Raw genomic sequence first — 17,883 nt, forward strand, 5'->3', positions numbered from 1 at the left:
CGGTGCTCTCCCACAGAACGTTTACGCCCACCACTTTCAAATCTCACTAGCCACCACTGATTGTCAGTCAAGTATATATGGAATTGCAGGTTTGGGTTTGTCTTTCAAAGTTTCATGTTATTGTCCATTAATGGCAATAAAAATTCAGACCCTTCGTAGTTATTCTTCAGCCATAGGCAGTTCCTGAGACAATAGGACCGCTCTTTGGCATTGTTCTGATTGCTGTCATTCCTGAGACAATAGGATCGTTTCTTGGCATTGTTCTGATTGCTGCTTCAGTTAAATAATCTGCTTTTGACATTATTGTTACAAATGGCGTAGCTTATATGTTAAGAGGGTTTCCCACTTTCTCATTAGAACTGTGAGAAAGACAATATAGACACATTTCATTTAAATGTTCGAGGTTTCAAATCAAAATATGCCAGATTTTTGGGCAGTGGGCAAAGTGGTAGGTGTGGGCCGGGCCACCCCGGGGGGGGGGTCTTGAGGGGGCCCTATCCATGTGTTTTGCAGGGGGAGCCGCTCAAGTTTCGTTATGCCACTGGCTATTTACACTTCAATAAGGCCTACCCTGCTACGAGCAATTGTACCTGATGCCAGGCCTGTCCGCTTCCTTTGTCCCTCTAGCCAATTTACCTCCAAAACCAGTGGGAGAGGGAGCTGCCCTAGAACTTGTTTGGCATTACTACAAGAGATGGTTTGCCATTATCATAGCCATCCCTCTGTTTGGGTGCAGGAGCTCTGTGCAGGGAAAGAAGGCTCTCCCATATTGGATTGAACGAGAATGCTGTTCAGGAGTGTTGGTGTTACACCTGACAGCCTTACGGTGATCTTCCCTCAAAACTTTTGCCTGCTTGCCTCTAATTTTGCTGAATTATTTATTTATTTATTTTAGTGTTTTATAGAGCGCAAACTTGACCCGTGAGGGTATCAGAGCGCTTTACACGGTTTACAGAGGTGAACAAACAAAAAGTCTAAAGTACAGAAAATATACAAAATGGTTGGCGAGGGGAAGGGGTGCTGGGAACAAAGGGAGAAAAGGGGACACAAGTGTATGGTTACAGTTATAGTTAGAATCAGTAAAAACAAAAGCCCCACATTTTCTCGGCAGGGTGAATTGGTGATCTGAGGAAGAAGCCATAGTCTTAGATTCGTCAGGCACACTGTGGTGGTTGAGGGTAGGCCTTAGACGAGGAATTTACCCATGAGGATAGTTTTGGCCTCCTTCTTGAAACGTGCTAGAGAAGGGAATCTTCTGATGGCGGGTGGTAAAGAGTTCCAAATTCTTGGTGCTGCCCCGGAAAACGCCCTATTGTTGGTTCTTTTTTTCTGAAAACGGGCAGGTTCGAGCAAGGGGTTTCTAGCGGACCAGGAGTTCCTGCTTCCTCCAGATAACACTAGTTTCTGTGCCAGATAAGCAGGGGAGTTTGCATTTAGAGCCTTGTGTGTAATGCATGCCAGTTACAGCTGTATTCTGGCTTCTAGAGGGAGCCAGTTCAGTGTTTTCATATGTGGAGAGATGCGGTCGAACTTCCTAGTGCCGGTGAGTAGTCTGGCTGCCGCGTTGAGGCAGGCTTTTAGAGGTGCCAAGGAGATCTTGGGTAATCCCGTGAGGGTGGAACATCCATATTCCAGTCTAGAGATGACTAGTGCTTGGACTGCCATTTTTAAGTCAGGAGCATTGATGAAAGGTTTCAGCTTCCACAGTTAGCTCAGGTGTAATCTGGCTGATTTAGCCATTGAGTTAATGTGGTCTCGCATGTTCAGTTTACAGTCGAGGATTATGCCCAGAGATTTGGCAGAGCCCACAATGGTCGGCGGGCAGTTTAAGGCTGTGGTGGCCTTGATCCACATCTGAGTCTCCGGGTTGGCTTTTGAAGGGTAGATTAGGAGAAATTCCGTTTTCTTTGCATTGAGTTTGAGTTGGTTAGCGGCTAGCCATTGGACAGTCAGTTTCAGGGTCTCATTCAGGGAGAGAATCTCCTCAAGCGATGAAATATTGATGTATATTTGGGTGTCGTCCGCGTACATATGGTAGGAGATGTTGGTGGTACGAAGAACTTCGCTGAGTGGCTCTAAGTAAAGATTAAAGAGGGTGGGGGACAGGGTTGAACCGTGGGGGACTCCAACCGTGACCGGGGTGGGAGCTGATAGTTTGTCGTTAATGAGTAATCTCTGAGATCGGTTGTGGAGGAAGGACCTGAACCATTCTAGGACAACGCCATCCAAACCCATCCTGAGTTTGAGGCGTTCGAGTAGTTTTTCATGGTTGACCGTATCGAAGGCGGAGGATAGATCTAAGAGGATTAGAAGGCAGGTTTTGCCTTGGTCTAGGGCTTGGAGGGCGTCGTCCACGATGTGGAGCATAGTAGTTTCAGTGCTGTGCCCGGGTCTGAATCCAGATTGGAAGCCATCAAGTAGGTGGAAGTTGTTGATGTGCTGACTTAGTTGCTGTTGTATACACTTCTCTAATACTTTGGCTAACAGAGGGATATTGGAGATAGGTCTGAAATTGTCGGTGGAGGCTGGATCCAGCGATGGTTTTTTAAGATAGGGAGGACTTTGCCGGCTTTCAGGGGGTCCGGAATGAATTCCCTGCTGGAGAGAGGCGTTGATTATTGCAGTCCAGCAAGGAACAATGGATTGGGAGGCAGCAGCATGGCAGTTGGATGGTAGCGGGTCATTAAAGTGGTTGTTTGGGTTTAAGGTAGAGAGGATTTTAGAGATGGAGTCTTCGTCATAGTATTCGAAGTCAGTCCAGCGCGCTTGGTTTTTAGGTGAGGCCAGTTGGGGTAGTGCGGAAAGGGGGGGCAGGTACAGAAGGGGTTTAGAGTATGTGGCAGTACTGAGCTCAATTCCTGATGCCGTGATTTTATCAGCGAAGAAAGAAGAGAATTTCTCCGAAGATATTAGAGACTTAGGAGACTCTTTCGGTGTTTTAGCCAGTTTATTTGATTGGTGTTTGACCAGTTCAAAGAGCTTGCGGGGTGTATTCTTGGCATTCCCCAGTTCCGATCTGAAGAATTCTTTTTTTGAATTGAGGATATGCTTGTTGTAGGAGTTTCTCGTCTGGCGGAGAAGTTTCAGATGCGTACCAGAGGGGTGCTGTCTCCAGATTCTTTCAGATTGCCGTAGGGATCTCCTCTCCAAGTTGAGTGAACCAGTAAACCAGGGGTTTCTGTCTTTGATTTGTGTTCTTTTTAGTTTTAGAGGGGCAAGTTCGTCCAGAATGTTCGATATAGACACCGAGTAATGTTCATTGAGGTCACTGACCGTAGTTATAAGCGAGGGGGGGGAGATCAGACTTGCAGCGAGCCTCCAGTTTCATAAGGTCAAGGTTCTTGGTATCTCTGATCCAGCATTTGGGAATCACCGGTTGCGGTGTCTTTGTCTTGTGGGTCCCAGGTAAAACGAAGGAGATGGCGTGGTAGTCAGACCAGTCACATGGGTCTATGGAGATAAGCTTGACTGAGGATTCCTTAGAAATGATCCAGTCAAGGGTGGCCCCTTTTGAGTGAGTTGGCAGAGAGCAGGCTTGAGTCAGGGCTTGATCGGTTAGGAGGTCTTTGATGGCATTGACGTAGGGATCTTTAGGGTCATTCCAGTGCAGGTTGAAATCACCAAGGAAAATCTCTTTGGCATTGGAGGAAATTTCTAAGAGGTGATTGGTGAAAGAGTTATTCGATCCTGGGGGGTGGTAAAAAATGTGCAAGTTGCAAAGATGAAATGAGTTGCTGCAAATGGAGAGGGCGAGGTATTCGCAGGAGTCAGTGGTGTCCGCCAAGAGTTCCGTGACAAGGAGGCAGGATCGGTAGATGCAGGCGATGCCTCCTTTCCTGCTGGAATGTCTGTCCAGTCTAGCAATGTTGTAGTTGGGAGGGACTAATAAGTCCAGGCAAGGGGAAGAGTATTCATTGAGCCATGATTCGGTTAGTATAGCTAGGTCTAAATTTTTAAGGATGAGGTCAGCAATATCAGCGGCATTCTTAACTGCCGATCGGCAATTGATTAAGATAGGGGGGGATCTGGGGGAGTGTCAGGGGTCTGGACGGACAGGACTACAGGCGCAAGGTTGCTTTTAACCACATTTCTGTTATGGTGGGTAGCTGGCCTGTTGGGGTGGATGGTGACCGTGCTGATGGGGTGTTCAGGACTCATATCTAGTGGACGAGGGATGGCTTGGACAGAGTTGTGGTCTTGGAGGATGGCTAGGATTTTGTTTCCCGTGAGGTCTAGTGGATTAGAGGTGGCAGTGGTAGAGTTGTAAGAGAGTGCAAGAGCTTGGGATTCCTCCTCTGAAAGGTGGCAAGGTTGCTTGCACGGGTGAAGATGTCTCAAAGGTAGCAGAAGTGGGTGCTTGGGAGGCTCAGCGATCTGTGGGGGGAGGATTGAGGTGGCTTGAGGTTAGCAAGGGAGAGTTTGGCAAGGTGAAGGAGGTTCATAAGGTCCAGAATGGAGCTATGGATGCTCTGGGTTAGTTTAGACCCTCTGGAGTGCAGAATTTCGAGATCAATATAAGCTGGGGGTGCTAGAGGGCAAGGGGGCAAAAGTTCAGGAGCAGTACATGTGGCATGTAATGGTAGAAGAGGAGAGAGGTTTGTTTGAGCCGACTCAAGGGTCTTTGGAGGCGTACCAAGCTCGCAGTTTTGGTGGATTGCTGGCGGGGAGTTGATCAGAGGTCTGGGTGCGACTCTGTTGGCGTTGCCGGGGGACGAGCTATAACGGTTAGGGTGATCAGTGTTGGGAGCCGTTGGAGGGCTAGTTCGAATTGAGTCCGGGGTCTTTGGGAGCGTACCAGTCTCCCAGTTGGTGGGGGGGCGGTAGGTGGTAGGGGATCAAAGGTGTAGTGGAGATTCCATAGCCAGGGTCAGTAGACATGCTGGGGGGATAGGATGAACTGCGATGGAAGCCATTGGGGGGGTATGCGGGTGGCTAGGCACATTAGGCTGGCAGGACGGTGGGTCATTGGTGAGGGTGTTAGTTACCCTATCCGTGTCATGCACATGGTTTCCGAGGAGGGTGAAAAGGTCTGCAAATTTATTAAGGTTATTGGTTGAGGCTTGGATCAGAACTATGCTATTTTTGTAGAGGGTGATGGTGAGGTTCGCTCGCAGGGTAGAGGAGGGAGCAATTGTGAGTTTGGTGCCGTATGGAATGTTTCTGGTTGAGCGAACGTTGAGAAAGTGCGCCAAGGTTTTACGCCAGGCGGCGGTTCTTCTGGAGTAGAAAATAAGGTCATTTATGCAAATGCCACTTTCCGCGTTGAAGCGAGATCGGATATCAGCGTCTCAGGGTGGCTTTGTAGGGTGGCGTGCTTTAATGATTTAGCAGCGGCTTTGGAGAGGTTGGGTGGGTAGACCAGAGTATAGGAGTTTTCCCCACTCCACGTCAGGTCAGGACGTGACATGTTGGTTAGGGCGGGGCACTAATGTGAGTAAAAGGGTAAAAAGGCAGCGGAGGGGATGGGTCTCCCGGTACACAGGCGTGATGGAGCTCTGATGACTGAGGCATGTCTCACAGGGGTGTTTCTCATTAATCACCAAGGCGGGCGGCATCTTGGGCACGCTTCAGTGTTTCAAATGGGCAAGAAGTGTAGAAGTCTTCAAGGAACCTGATGTTAAAGGAGGTCTTAAGGTGAGCAAACAAGAGTCAGGAATGACACTAGCGTAGGTGAAAACAATATGAAATTGTAACCCGCAAATTAAAAATTAGGCGAGTCTTCAGGCACAGCAGTAGAACTGTGATGTCAAACAATAAAGTTTTGAGGCAGCGCCATCTTAAGGTCAGGCACTGTGAGGCGAGTCGAGGATGTCTAGATCCGTCGCCATTTTGAAGTCAGGCATTGATAGGCATAAAGTATACAGACAAGCTGTACAGGGAATTAGTAGACCAACACACACTCAAGGGGCAGTAATGCAATTCATTTTAGGGGCGTTTGCAGAAATGCCTCATTAGCGGTATGGATTCAGGAGCAGGAGCGGTGAGAAATGACCTGAAAGAAACTTCAGGGCGCCGTCATTTTAAAAGCTTGGGAGCTTTGGCCCAGGATCCTCTAAAGGGTTAAAAATATCTCAGCAACGAAAGACGTACCTGGCGCGTGTTTTGAAACGTGTGTAGGCATAATGTCTCGGAATCCTCGTCTGATTCTGCCTTCCGTGTGATGAGGACTGGAGGCGGCAGCATCAGAGGCTTGGCACCATGGCAAGCAGGCGCCGGGCAGGATCGCGGCAAAAACAATGGAGGAGGCAATAATCAGAGCCCAAACAGCAATGGAAGCCGGGGACCGCAGCAGCACAAGAGCGACCTCTAGGAAGGCGAGGAGGCAGCCGCAGTCCGCAGCTACAAGCAGGCACCGGAACCGGAGAGAGAGCCAATACCTTCAGCTCACCGGTCGCCTCCAGGCGGGCAGTCGATTCGGCTCCAGTCTATCTCAGGCACCGCAGTCGGGCTCCAGCCGGGACCTCAACGCCTTAGCTCCTTGGCCGCAGACCGGAGAAATGCCACCGGGCCGTATGGGGCAGTGGGGGAAGCCCTGCAAATGGCGCCCAACTCCTGGGGCCGCCCACGGATACTGGGAGACATTGGCTCTCAGGAGGCAGGCGACGGTCGCGACTGGGGGGTCGTCTTTCCCGCAACGATGCCTCGCAGTCACCCATGGTTCGACAAGCTGGTTCTGCAGCACAACGATGCCTCGAACAGCGAAGGGAGACCCAGGCAGCGAGGGTGCATTAATGAACCCCATTAGCAGTCACTTGTCAGGTAATATGAGAATCCCCTTTTTGAATCCGAATTAGGAGTGTTCCTGCAAAGGTAGGTGTGCAGTCGGTTCCCAGAGACTGTGAGAGACGGTTTTAGTGGGGATAACTACCAAAATTGGTAATCCCCAAACCGGGAGCTCCTCGGAGAGGCTCCTACTCGGCAGCCATCTTGATCAAGGTACTGATCTTGTTTTTGGTGGCCTTAGGACTGTGGGCACTTTACTACTGCTAACCAGTTCCAAAGTTCATGTGTGTGCTCTCTCCCTAAACATGGTGTAATTGATTTATAAGTCCCCAGTAGAGTGCATTACATGTTCCTAGGGCCTGTAACATAAATGCTACTAGTGGGCCTGCAGCACTGATAGTGCGTGCCACCCACTTAACCAGCCCTTTAAAATATGTCTCAGGCCTCCCACTGCAGAGACTGTGTGTGCAGTTTACACTGCATGTCGAACTGGCATTAAACACCTCTTGCCTAGCCTTAAACCCCCCTTTTATGACATATAAGTCACCCCTAAGGTAGGGCCTAAGTGGCCCATAGGGCAGGGTGCTGTGCAATTAAAAAGTAGGACATGTACTTTTAAGTTGTATATGTCCTGGTACTGAAAAACTCCCAAATTCGTTTTTTACTACTGTGCAGCATACCTCTCCCATAGGTTAACATTGGGGATTCCTTGTTACATCCAACAAGTGTCATTCCCAATTGGGGAAGCTGCCATGTTTAGTACCTATGGAACAGTATTGATAAATCCTCTTAAATGTTAAAGTCAAATTTGTCATTACAATTTTTAAAATGCCACTTATTAGAAAGATAGAAAGACACACAAGTGATGGATGCAATGCAGAACAAATCAAACATTCACCCCACTCGAGAGATTTGGGTTAAATCCATCATTCTTTTGCTCATCATGCCATCCCAGTTTAGTCCCAACCATATGCAAATCAGTCTTGACCCAGCTCCTCATGGGAACAGTGCAGCGCGAACTGCCAAGCCAGGTTCTCCCTTGACCAGATACAAGCCTCCTGGACCGGTGTCAGGGTAACACTCCTCATCATTCAGGCTAGCTTGAATCCAGTGGCATAGTGAGCCCAGGGCCCATATCTGGGCATACCCGGTGCATTTATAACGAGAAAATAAAAGACACACAAGTGATGGATGGAATGCGGAACATATCAAACATTCACCCCCCAGTCGAGATATTTGGGTTAAATCCATCATTCTTTTGATCACCATGCCACCACAGTTTGTTGTGCATGCTGTCCATCATTTGTGTCTCTTTTACTTTCCTAAGTGCACTGGGGATGCCCAGACATGGGCCCCGGGCTCACTGTGCCACTGGCTTAAAGTTATCCTGGCTGATGAAGGGTGATACCCCGAAACCAGTCATAGGATGCTTGTTTCCGGTCCAGGAAGGACCTGGCCTGGCAGTTCAGGCTGGACATTTCCCATGGGGAGGAGGGTCAACACTGATTTTCAAATGGCTGGGTATAAACTGGAGTGGTATAGTGGGCAAAAATGATGGATTTAGACCCAGATATCTGTACTGGGGGCAAATGTTTGACATTGTTCAGCAACCAAGATACTTTGCAGTGGGCCACACTTCATCGTTGTCACCCTGAACTTTTGGATTTCACCTGGTTTCGCGTGACCAGATAGCCCTGGTTGGCACTTTCTGCTTTTAAGATCCACATTTCACTTTATTCTTTAAAAATTCACAACTCTGGTTGTACCTATTAGATTTCTGTCAGTTGTGTCTTGTTTTATTCATTAAATTAAACTCTATTGTTTCTAACCAGGTGTGGTATCTTTTTGTGTGGTGCTTTTACTTTATTGCGGTTTGAAGTGTTGCACAAATACTTTATACATTGTTTCTTAAGCTAAGCCTGGCTGCTTGGTGCCAAGCTACCAGTGGGTGAGCACTGGTTAATTTAGGGTGTGTTTTTGACTTACCCTGACTAGGATTGTGGTTTCCGCTTGGACAGGGTGCATACCTTTGCCATTCAGAAGCCAAATTTCTATTAGTTGGAACAGGGGTAGAGGGATGATGTGACAGCCCGAGATTGGTCAGAGGTGCCTGGCATCTAGAACTTTCCACCCACACTTCTAAACACCTGCACAAGGGAGGGACAGTGAACAAGACCCTGGACAACGACAACTCCAGAATCATGGACAGCTGGAAGGCAAAGTTATCTCATGCCCCTGATGGACTAAGGACGTTGCCGCCGTCCCCTAGGACTAGATGGGTCTCTCCAAGGCCAGGAGCACTGGCCCCCTTATGTTCCCTGAGGACCAGTTGAGGAAGACTTAGACTCCACTGCCCACCAGGAGTCCCACAAGCAGGCCAGGTGGTTATGGGTCCCATGGAGGGCAAAGTAAAGAAAGAGGCTGCCGCAAGGAGCTAGTATCACCAGCTCCCCACAAACTGTGACATTTTAGGGGCCAGGAGGCCTGTACAAAGTGTTGCTGGTAGATAGAGCTCGCCACCAGGAGCAAAATGAACCCAAGTTCAAGATTTCTGCCCAATGGGACTCCAGTTATCCAGATTTGGGGATTGCCTATTTAAACATGAATGAGCTTCCCACGGTGCCCATCCACCCTTACCTGTCACCCGAGTGCCCATGGGCTATAGAAAATATGAATAACAATAGAAAGAACAGACATATGGTGAGGTTGTACAAGAAAGTCAAACAGAAGTGGCAGAACCTGCTAAATGATTATGCCTTTGTCCCCCCAGCCCCAAGGAGTGCCTCATCAAGCCAAGCAAGGGCTTATTGCATATGCTTTTCTCCTTGTGGGAAGACCCCAAGGAGGGGCAGGGGCACCACCAGAGATCAAATTAAGTGTTTTCGGGGTTGCTGGGAGTGAAGAAGCCCCTACCTCCCAGGACTCACTTACAAATGGGCCTTATATATCCAAGGTTCTATGATAAATGACCTGGGGACTCTTTGCAACGTTATTTAAGCAATCCCATAGCTCTGGCGTTGTGTTCTTCAGCTTGGGAGTGTAGGGACTGCTAGTGGTTGGTCCTAGGGCTACAAGATCAAGATGTGGCCTGATGAGTGTAATGAAAAAAGTCAGACCTGTGTTCTTGTGTATTTCAAATGCTTCATTTAAAATACCTTGCTGACAACAATAATGCAAAATATTTGTGTATACATCTGCATTTACAGTTTAGTGATGATCTTTTAACAATGCCAATATTCTGCCTTTATATATTGATATGATGACCCCTTTACAAAGCCAGTATGCTGGCTTTATAAATATTGGTTTGGTGAACCCTTGACAAAGCTAATTGTCCTGCTTTATTTAAAAATACACCCACTTATATTGTAATTTTACATCTAGTATAAGTGGGTGTATTGTGATTTTGAGGGTCATGATCCACTATGGGTCAAATGTGATAAAAAATGTCATCAAGAGTATTGTCATCTGCATGATGTACATAATTGTAAACCAAAGGCATAGTATTTAGTAGTGTGTATAATAATGTACTTCTCCTTTTGCAAAGAAAAAGCACTGACTGGGCAATGATTTATTGAGTGCTGCAGTTGCGTGCCAGCAGAGTGAGATTACCAGCCCACACCATCTCCCCTAAGTAGGTCTTGGACTGCTTTGTCACCCTTAGAGAGTCAAGTTCTACAATGGAATTCTTGGTTCCCAGTAAGGAGACATTTGTGGACCAATTACTTGTGCAGAACTCACATCCTGCAAAACTGATAATCACATTTCTTACATGAAAGCAGTGCCTTTTCTTCCTAAAAGCAAGTATTTTCTCAATAAGAGCACACTTGTTGACACCTTTGCTTTCATTTGGGATAGGGTACATGAGACCTTATATAGCAAGTGGAGCTAAAAATGCACCTGTGGTAAAAGTGTTCACTGTCATACTATGACCAGATTACACAAGTTATTGCCAACCCAGATTCATATCAGAGAGCATGGGGTCCCGGTCTGCCTCGCCAATAAATTAACATTGGTCTTCGCTTTCCTCCTATTATGAACACATAGGTTTCTGTTCATGCTATAGATAGTAGCAATTTTTGGAGTTTTACTCAATCAGCACTAACTTTGAAAATGTAAGTTATTTATTTCTTAATAGATTGTTGTGTAGGTTAGTTATTGCAAGTATAGCACATGGTTTCTTTGAGGGATGTCATGCTGCTTTAGAGAAGCTAGTAAGGGTGAGGCAAGGATTCCTCACAGAAACTAGTTCACTTTTTACTGTTTAGGTCTTCTGGGAGCTCAATCCTAACTCATATAAGGACTGTGGGCTCTCTCTCTCATAGTTTAGCAAACTGATTTGCTACATGAATGAATCGTTTGAGAAACCTGCCATGATACATTCAGGCTGTGCGATTAAAAGCTCTTGTTCTGCCTTCCTTTGCAGGTCCCCTTGAACACGTGCATCTCGCTCTCCCCTTTGTCACAACAAAGAATAAAGCTGTGAATGCCTCGGCAGTCCTGTGGCCCAGTCATGTGGGCACAATAACTTATGTTTGGTGGCTTGGCAACAACAGTGAGGTATGTGAGGTATCCGTGGTGTTTTTCTCTCCAGAAAACCCTTCGTGCAAAGGATTCTTATAGTTAAAATTCCCAATAATAAATAAAGATGTATTTTTTGATTTATAAAAGTATTTTCTCATTCACCCATTCATTTCAAAGAAATAGGATGTGTTTCTTCTTCGTTGCCTTATATTTGTTTTTACAGAATAGTTTCTGGAAATATATTGCCCCTGTTTGTAGTCTAGGCACGGCTTTACAGAGCAGGCAATACTACAGCCAAAAATGCAGAACTGACAGTGGGACTATGATGAAAAGTATGACCAGATCTTGTATCGTATAATTTCAGGGTGCAAAATTTCTTGTTTTAACTATGCAATGCTACTGGTTGATATCCCTGGGTGTGGTAGATTCTATACATACCTTGACCCCCCCCCCAGGCTCTTTCTTGGGGGCTGGCGGCTACTGGCGACCCCCCCGGAGGGAGTTCCCCACATTGGTTTACGTTATTTTGGGCGCAACTTTGGCTGTGCTTTTTTATTGTTCTATGACATGCTGTAGCATGATTGTGAGTTTGTTGTTTACTCTGGGATTCTTAGCATAATTGGGATGCTGAAGTGGAAGGGGGGAACGTTGGGGAACTATACTCGAACAATAATGAGTTGGGCACACCGTTTAAAATGACAATGGCATGTACAAGATTGAGCAATGTCAAATGGCAGGCTGACGCACTAGATACTGAGCGGAATGGCAGAGGTTAAGAATACTACTATATCATGGTTGACATGGAATGTTAGAGGCCTAAATAATCCCCAAAAAATAAGGCAGGTCTTGGCATATTTGGACCGTCACAATATTCACATAGCATTGTTACAAGAAACCCATCTCACCACGCATGCAGCGGAGGCAGTGGCCACTAGATGGGCGGGAGTGCGGATAGCATCCTCTTACTCTTCCTATGCGAGAGGTGTAATTATACTTATTAAGAAAGGCATCCCCTTCGAAACTCTTGCATGTTGACAAGGATGATATGGGCAGATATATCCTGGTGCTGGGGATATTGTGCAGCACACGAGTGACGATTGTAAACCTCGATGGGCCTAATATATACGACACAGGGTTTTTTGAGACGATGTGGGGTAAAATACATAAATTGACTCTATCTGCCATTATTTGTGGGGGGAATTTCAATGTTGTGCTGGTGCCTGGGGAGGATCGTGTGACCTCAGCGGAGATCACGCTTAAAAAAGCAGAGCTCTCTGTCACTAATGGTATGAGAGACTTGGTACTGTTGGATATGTGGAGACTGCGCAATCCTTGTTTAAAGGAGGGTACGTGTCACTCATATGTGCATCACTCCTGGTCGCTTCTTGATTTCTGGCTAGCGACAACTGATGTTAATACATAGACCACCGATATTCGCCATCTACCCAAGACACTATCAGATCACTCCCCTGTCCTGCTCAGTATGAACATACCCACGCACACACCTACACAATTTCAGTGGCGCCTTCAATCTTCCTCTCTGCTAGATCAAGTTTTCTGTGAAGGGGTGAGAGAAGCTATTGTTGATTATTTTGCACTCAATAGAGGGACAGTAGAGAGTATGGAAATTCTCTGGGACGCCTTGAAGGTGACAATACGGGGTGCCTGTATAAGTTTACATGCTTGGGTTCTTCGGTCTTTGCGTGGTACTATGAGGACATTAGAGCAAGAACTGGCCCAATTGGAGCGTGAGTATGAGGTCACGGCAGATCCAGCTACCCTAGCAAATATAAGGAGTAAGGTCACAAAGTATAATGATACGGCGGATCAAGAGGTGCGCCACATAACGCGTCGATGGACGGCAAGATATTATGGCGAAGGGGGTAGACCAGGGAGAGCATTAATTAGCCAACAAAATTGCAGAACCATGGGGTAGGACACATATAGTTAAGATTGTAGCAGATGAGGGCACTATACACTATGACACAACAGGCATACTTGACACGTGTGTGCTTTATTATCAGGCCATGTATGCAAGTCGTACATCGGCGGGGGAAGCAGATATTGTGCAATACTTAGAAGATATCGCACTGGTCTGGCTTTCGCGGGGCAGCAAGATTTTTTAATGCACCAACTCATGATTGATGAAATACGGGATGCTATTATGGCATTACCGACTGGGAAGGCTACTCGCACAGATGGTTTGCCAGCTGAGTTTTATAAATTATATGTAGACTTATTGGCACCATGTTTGCATGAGTTGTATCTCGAAGCATATGAGCAAAAATGTCTGTCAACCACAATGCGAGAAACACTGATTATAACGCTGTGAAGCCTGGTAAGGTGCCGGATAGTTGTGAATCGTATCGGCCTTTATCACTTATGAATACCAATGTTAAGATTCTGGCAAAGGTGTTAGCTACCCGTCTGCGATTGCTCCTCCCTATTATGGTTCTCCCAGATCAGTCTGGGTTTATGCCTGCGCGTTCGACATCACACAATTTATGCACGCTGTTTGCGGTGCTGCATGTGCTAGAGCCAACATTGCCTGCAGTGGTGGTCCTCTTAGATGCCGCCAAGGCCTTTGATTCGATCTCCTGGACCTACTTGTTCACAGTTTTACATCGCATGGGTGTCCCCTTTATTTTTACAAACTGGATCCGGTTACTGTATACGGATCCTATTGCGCGAGTGCGACTGAATGGGCACACGTCCATCACATTGCTGATACAGCGATACAGGGATGCTCACCGTTGCCTCTACTATGTGGTGCTGGAAACCCTATTGTGTATCCTGCGGCAACGTTATGCACATTCTGTACTGCAATTTTATCAACGCCCACTGGCAGACTCCATGTATGCAAATGACATGGTGCTATATGTTCACGATCCAGAGACACATCTAGCGCAACTTATCAGGGAATACATAAGGTTTGAATGGCATGCAGGGCTGGGAAGAAACGGGGCCAAATCTATAGTCATGCCTTTGACCGACAGCACAAAGCGAATAGAGATTAATTATCCCTTAGAATGGAGCGTAGACACGGTAAAGTATCTGGGGATATGGATACATAGAGATCCACTGGTCGTCGTTCAAACGAATTATAGTAGAGTAGTCACGCCACTTGAAGAGCAAGTCACTAGGTGGATAAAATTGCCATTATCACTGGCTGACAGGATAGCGTTGATTAAAATGATCGTCCTTCCTAGGTTTTTATACTTATTTATTAACATTCCAGTCCATCTCAAACAAAATTTATTTGATACGCTCCGATCGTTGTTGATTACACTTGCATGGGGGGGAAAGCCTAGAGTGAAATGGGAAGTCTTAACCCTCCCATATGATATGGGCGGCTTTGCAGCTCCAGATCTGCAGTTGTACTATCTATGCGCGCAGTCCCACTATGCCTACTACTGGCAACAAGCTCCGGCTTATATTCCGCATGTGGTGGTGGAGACAGGCGCTGGGCATCCGATACCGCCCAAGGCCATGAATGTGAACACTCATTCGGTCTTTGAGAAGGGGGAAATAGATATGGTGCAATGCACAATAGGTGCATGGCAGGAACTTGGGAAGCGAGCACAGAAGCTTCCACTCTATGCACCGAACATGCCACTTTTACATCACTCTTCAATCTCAGTATCTGGTGAAAAGGGTGCGCTCCAAGTCCTTCATGAGAGAGGTGTACGTACGATGGGGGACGTGTTTCTGGATGGGAACTTTATACAAGCCGCAGAATTCCTAGGGGATGGGAAAAATGCTACAATGCGTGTATTTATTTACACTAGGCTGCGCGCCGCTATACACACAATGTAACCGCTATTTCCGGCGGTGCCACCGACACTGGATTGCATTGCACCTCATCTATGCGACTCAAATGAAATCCCAACTTATTACACGATTATACCACACCTCGCAGAGAGAGAGGTTAGTTACGGGAGATGCATCACTAGCTAAATGGAATGCAACTCTCTCTGACCCGTTGTCCGGAGATGATTGGCATGAAAGTTGTAAAATGAAAGAACAGCTCACTGCCAATGGTAATCTTAAACTGATTAATTTTAAATATCTGCATCAATTGTATTATACACCTGTTTTGCTGTATAAATGTGGATTGAAAGACTCTGCCAGCTGTGTCAGGTGCAGTGCCCCTCATGCAGACTTTCAGCATTTGGCCTGGGCCTGTCCGAAGGTCACAGATTTCTGGGTGCAGGTCACACAAAGTCTGACCGAAATGGTGGGAACACTCGTGGCATGTACCCCACAAATGTGTTTACTTGGACTTGTCTCCACTATACGAGCTCCTGTTAGAAGATTGGTGGTGGTGGAGCTACTATTGGCTAAGCGCAGGGTTGCTATGCGTTGGGGTGGCAGACCAGTGCCGGTACATAAGCAATGGCTGCAGGACTTGGTGTACTGCCGGGACCAACTTACTTGCTATGCTGAAGAACTCCCTAGTGCCTCTAAACCTCGTGACATATGGGGTCCATTGACATCTTATTTGCTCACCATGAATGATAACTGATGTATTTTTCTGTATCTTGTTATTCTGCTAACTGTAATATGATTCTATTGCTGTCTAAATATATGATGCCGTCCATTGCCGACTAATGTGTACTGCTGTGCTACCTACTTGTATCATGTATGCCCACTGATGAAACCATGATTTTGTTTCTTTGGTTGTATATGTACTGGAACATGTAAAAAAAAAAAAAGTATGACCAGATTGCGAGGGGAGGTTGTCAGCCACATTTTGCGGGTTTGTTTTGGTGGAAAAGGTATTTTTTTCCAAGAGCTCAGTCCTCTCAAGTGGCAGTCATTTCAACAAACTCCATCCAGTAAGGGCTCCGAAAAGTAGGATGAAATGTGTCCAAACATGCTGGTCTATTTCCACTCGGAGTTCACCTTTTGTATATTTTTCTGAGTTACAGGATAAGAATGAAGAGAGTTACAGACTCTGTATTGAGCTAACAGGACCCCCCACGTTTAAGAGCTCACACATCTGAAAAAGATTCAGGCCACAGCTGGTGCTACAGTTTTCAGCTGTGAAGCTTGTCCCTTACAGGCTTAGTGGAGCTGGAATCAGGAGTTCAGGTATTTGGCAGAGATTTAGTCTGGCAAACTTGTACCAGAAGTGTTGCTGGCTCCGACCTGAGGATTATTCTTCAGACTGATCGCCATATGACCAAGTCCATTGCAAACGGCTGTGTGTTATGGCTCCACCTATTCTGTTGAAATTAGCAACAGGGTTTTAAGATTAAGTACTCAGCTTCTCTGATTCCCTCTGTCGTCCTCGATGCAACAGCTACAAGGCTCAGAATTTCAACATCCCTGCGTATGGAATCTACAAATGCAAGGTACTGGTAGCCAGCCGTCTGAATGTCATTGTGAAAGATGCCAGAGCATGGAGCAGGGTACGGCAATATAGTAATATTGTATTGAGAAAGTGTAAAACACATGTGCAGTGTCCCTTCTGTTTTTCAGCGCGGCGCGGATTACCGCGCTGTGCTGATGGGTTCGTGCGCGGGCGGGGCCATGACGGACCGGTTCCGTCATCCACACAGCGCAACCGATGCGCATGACGGAACCGCTCCGTCATGCGCATCGAAGGGGTTAACAGTTGGATTTTGCAAATGACAGATAAACAAGCAAAGATTCATAATTCCAGAGCTTTTTGGGAAAAAGGCACAGCCATCAAAGTCTTGCTTCTTGAATTGGGGAACAAAGACATGCACTTTCTTACTAGAATACTTTAATATTCTCAATAAGGAAAGGAGTTTGTATCGGTACAAAGCCCCCGTAACGAAAAAGCGATGATAACTATATGTGTAAAAATCAATAAAAAGTATATTGAAATAAAAAAAAAAGAATATGTACAGTTGCTTGAAGTGGATCTGCTTCTGCTCTTGATCGGTTAACGCTGAAAAAGCAGTTCTGAAAAGTGATCAGACACAAGAGGTGTTGACAAGTTGCACTGCTGTAGCTGCAGTTTCATTACAAGTGTCTCTAACATCCTTAAATATGAAGATTTGCCATATCCCAGGGTCCATATCATGATCCTGTTTTCTTTGCCGGTGCAGAAAGGGTCTGTGTTTTTGTCTCCACAAGTTCAGCGCATACATTGACTCGAAAAATGTCCAGGTTAGTGGATGAGCTGTTGACAGCAGGGCAGTAATTGACAATTAGTGTTAATGAGCTCTCCTGTCAGCAAAACGTGCAGGAACTTGGAGATTTCTTGAGTTAATGTGTGTGCTGAACTCGCAAAAAAATCACACAGTCCCATTCTGAGCTGCACAGAAAACTTTATCTTGTTAAGGCCCCATGGATCCTAGACAAATGCATTTACTAACTTAATATTGTATTTCCCTGAACTGTAAGAATTAGTTGTTTACGTTATTTTCATATGACGGTAACTGGAACATACAGCCTAATGTATCTAGTAGGGACGCCCCAGCAAGGCTCCTGCATGCCTTAAGAGCCTTAAATGCATTGCACAGGAAAGAGCTATCAGTGAACTCCAAGGTGATCAAGTTCAAAAGAGATTCTTACTGCGGACAATATTAAACAGGATCCTGGAAACAATGCCCAATGGCCCTGAAACGTTGAGTAAAGTCATAGTTTTGGCACTACCATTATATA

At 46.3% G+C, this 17,883-nt stretch overlaps 1 protein-coding gene across 2 annotated transcripts in view; it reads left to right on the top strand.

Moving 5' to 3' along the window:
- The window catches only part of LOC146867033 (VPS10 domain-containing receptor SorCS1-like), a 3,068,338-nt gene that overhangs the window by 2,802,669 nt on the left and 247,786 nt on the right, over window positions 1–17,883 (top strand). For both annotated transcript variants that reach the window (XM_085603449.1, XM_085603451.1), the window contains exon 21: window positions 11,147–11,280. In XM_085603449.1, the coding sequence (XP_085459575.1) occupies window positions 11,147–11,280 (134 nt within the window). The remainder of the gene's footprint in view (window positions 1–11,146; window positions 11,281–17,883) is intronic.

This window comes from Triturus cristatus, chromosome 1_2 (assembly GCF_964204655.1).
Source record: "Triturus cristatus chromosome 1_2, aTriCri1.1, whole genome shotgun sequence".
NCBI lineage: Eukaryota > Metazoa > Chordata > Amphibia > Caudata > Salamandridae > Triturus > Triturus cristatus.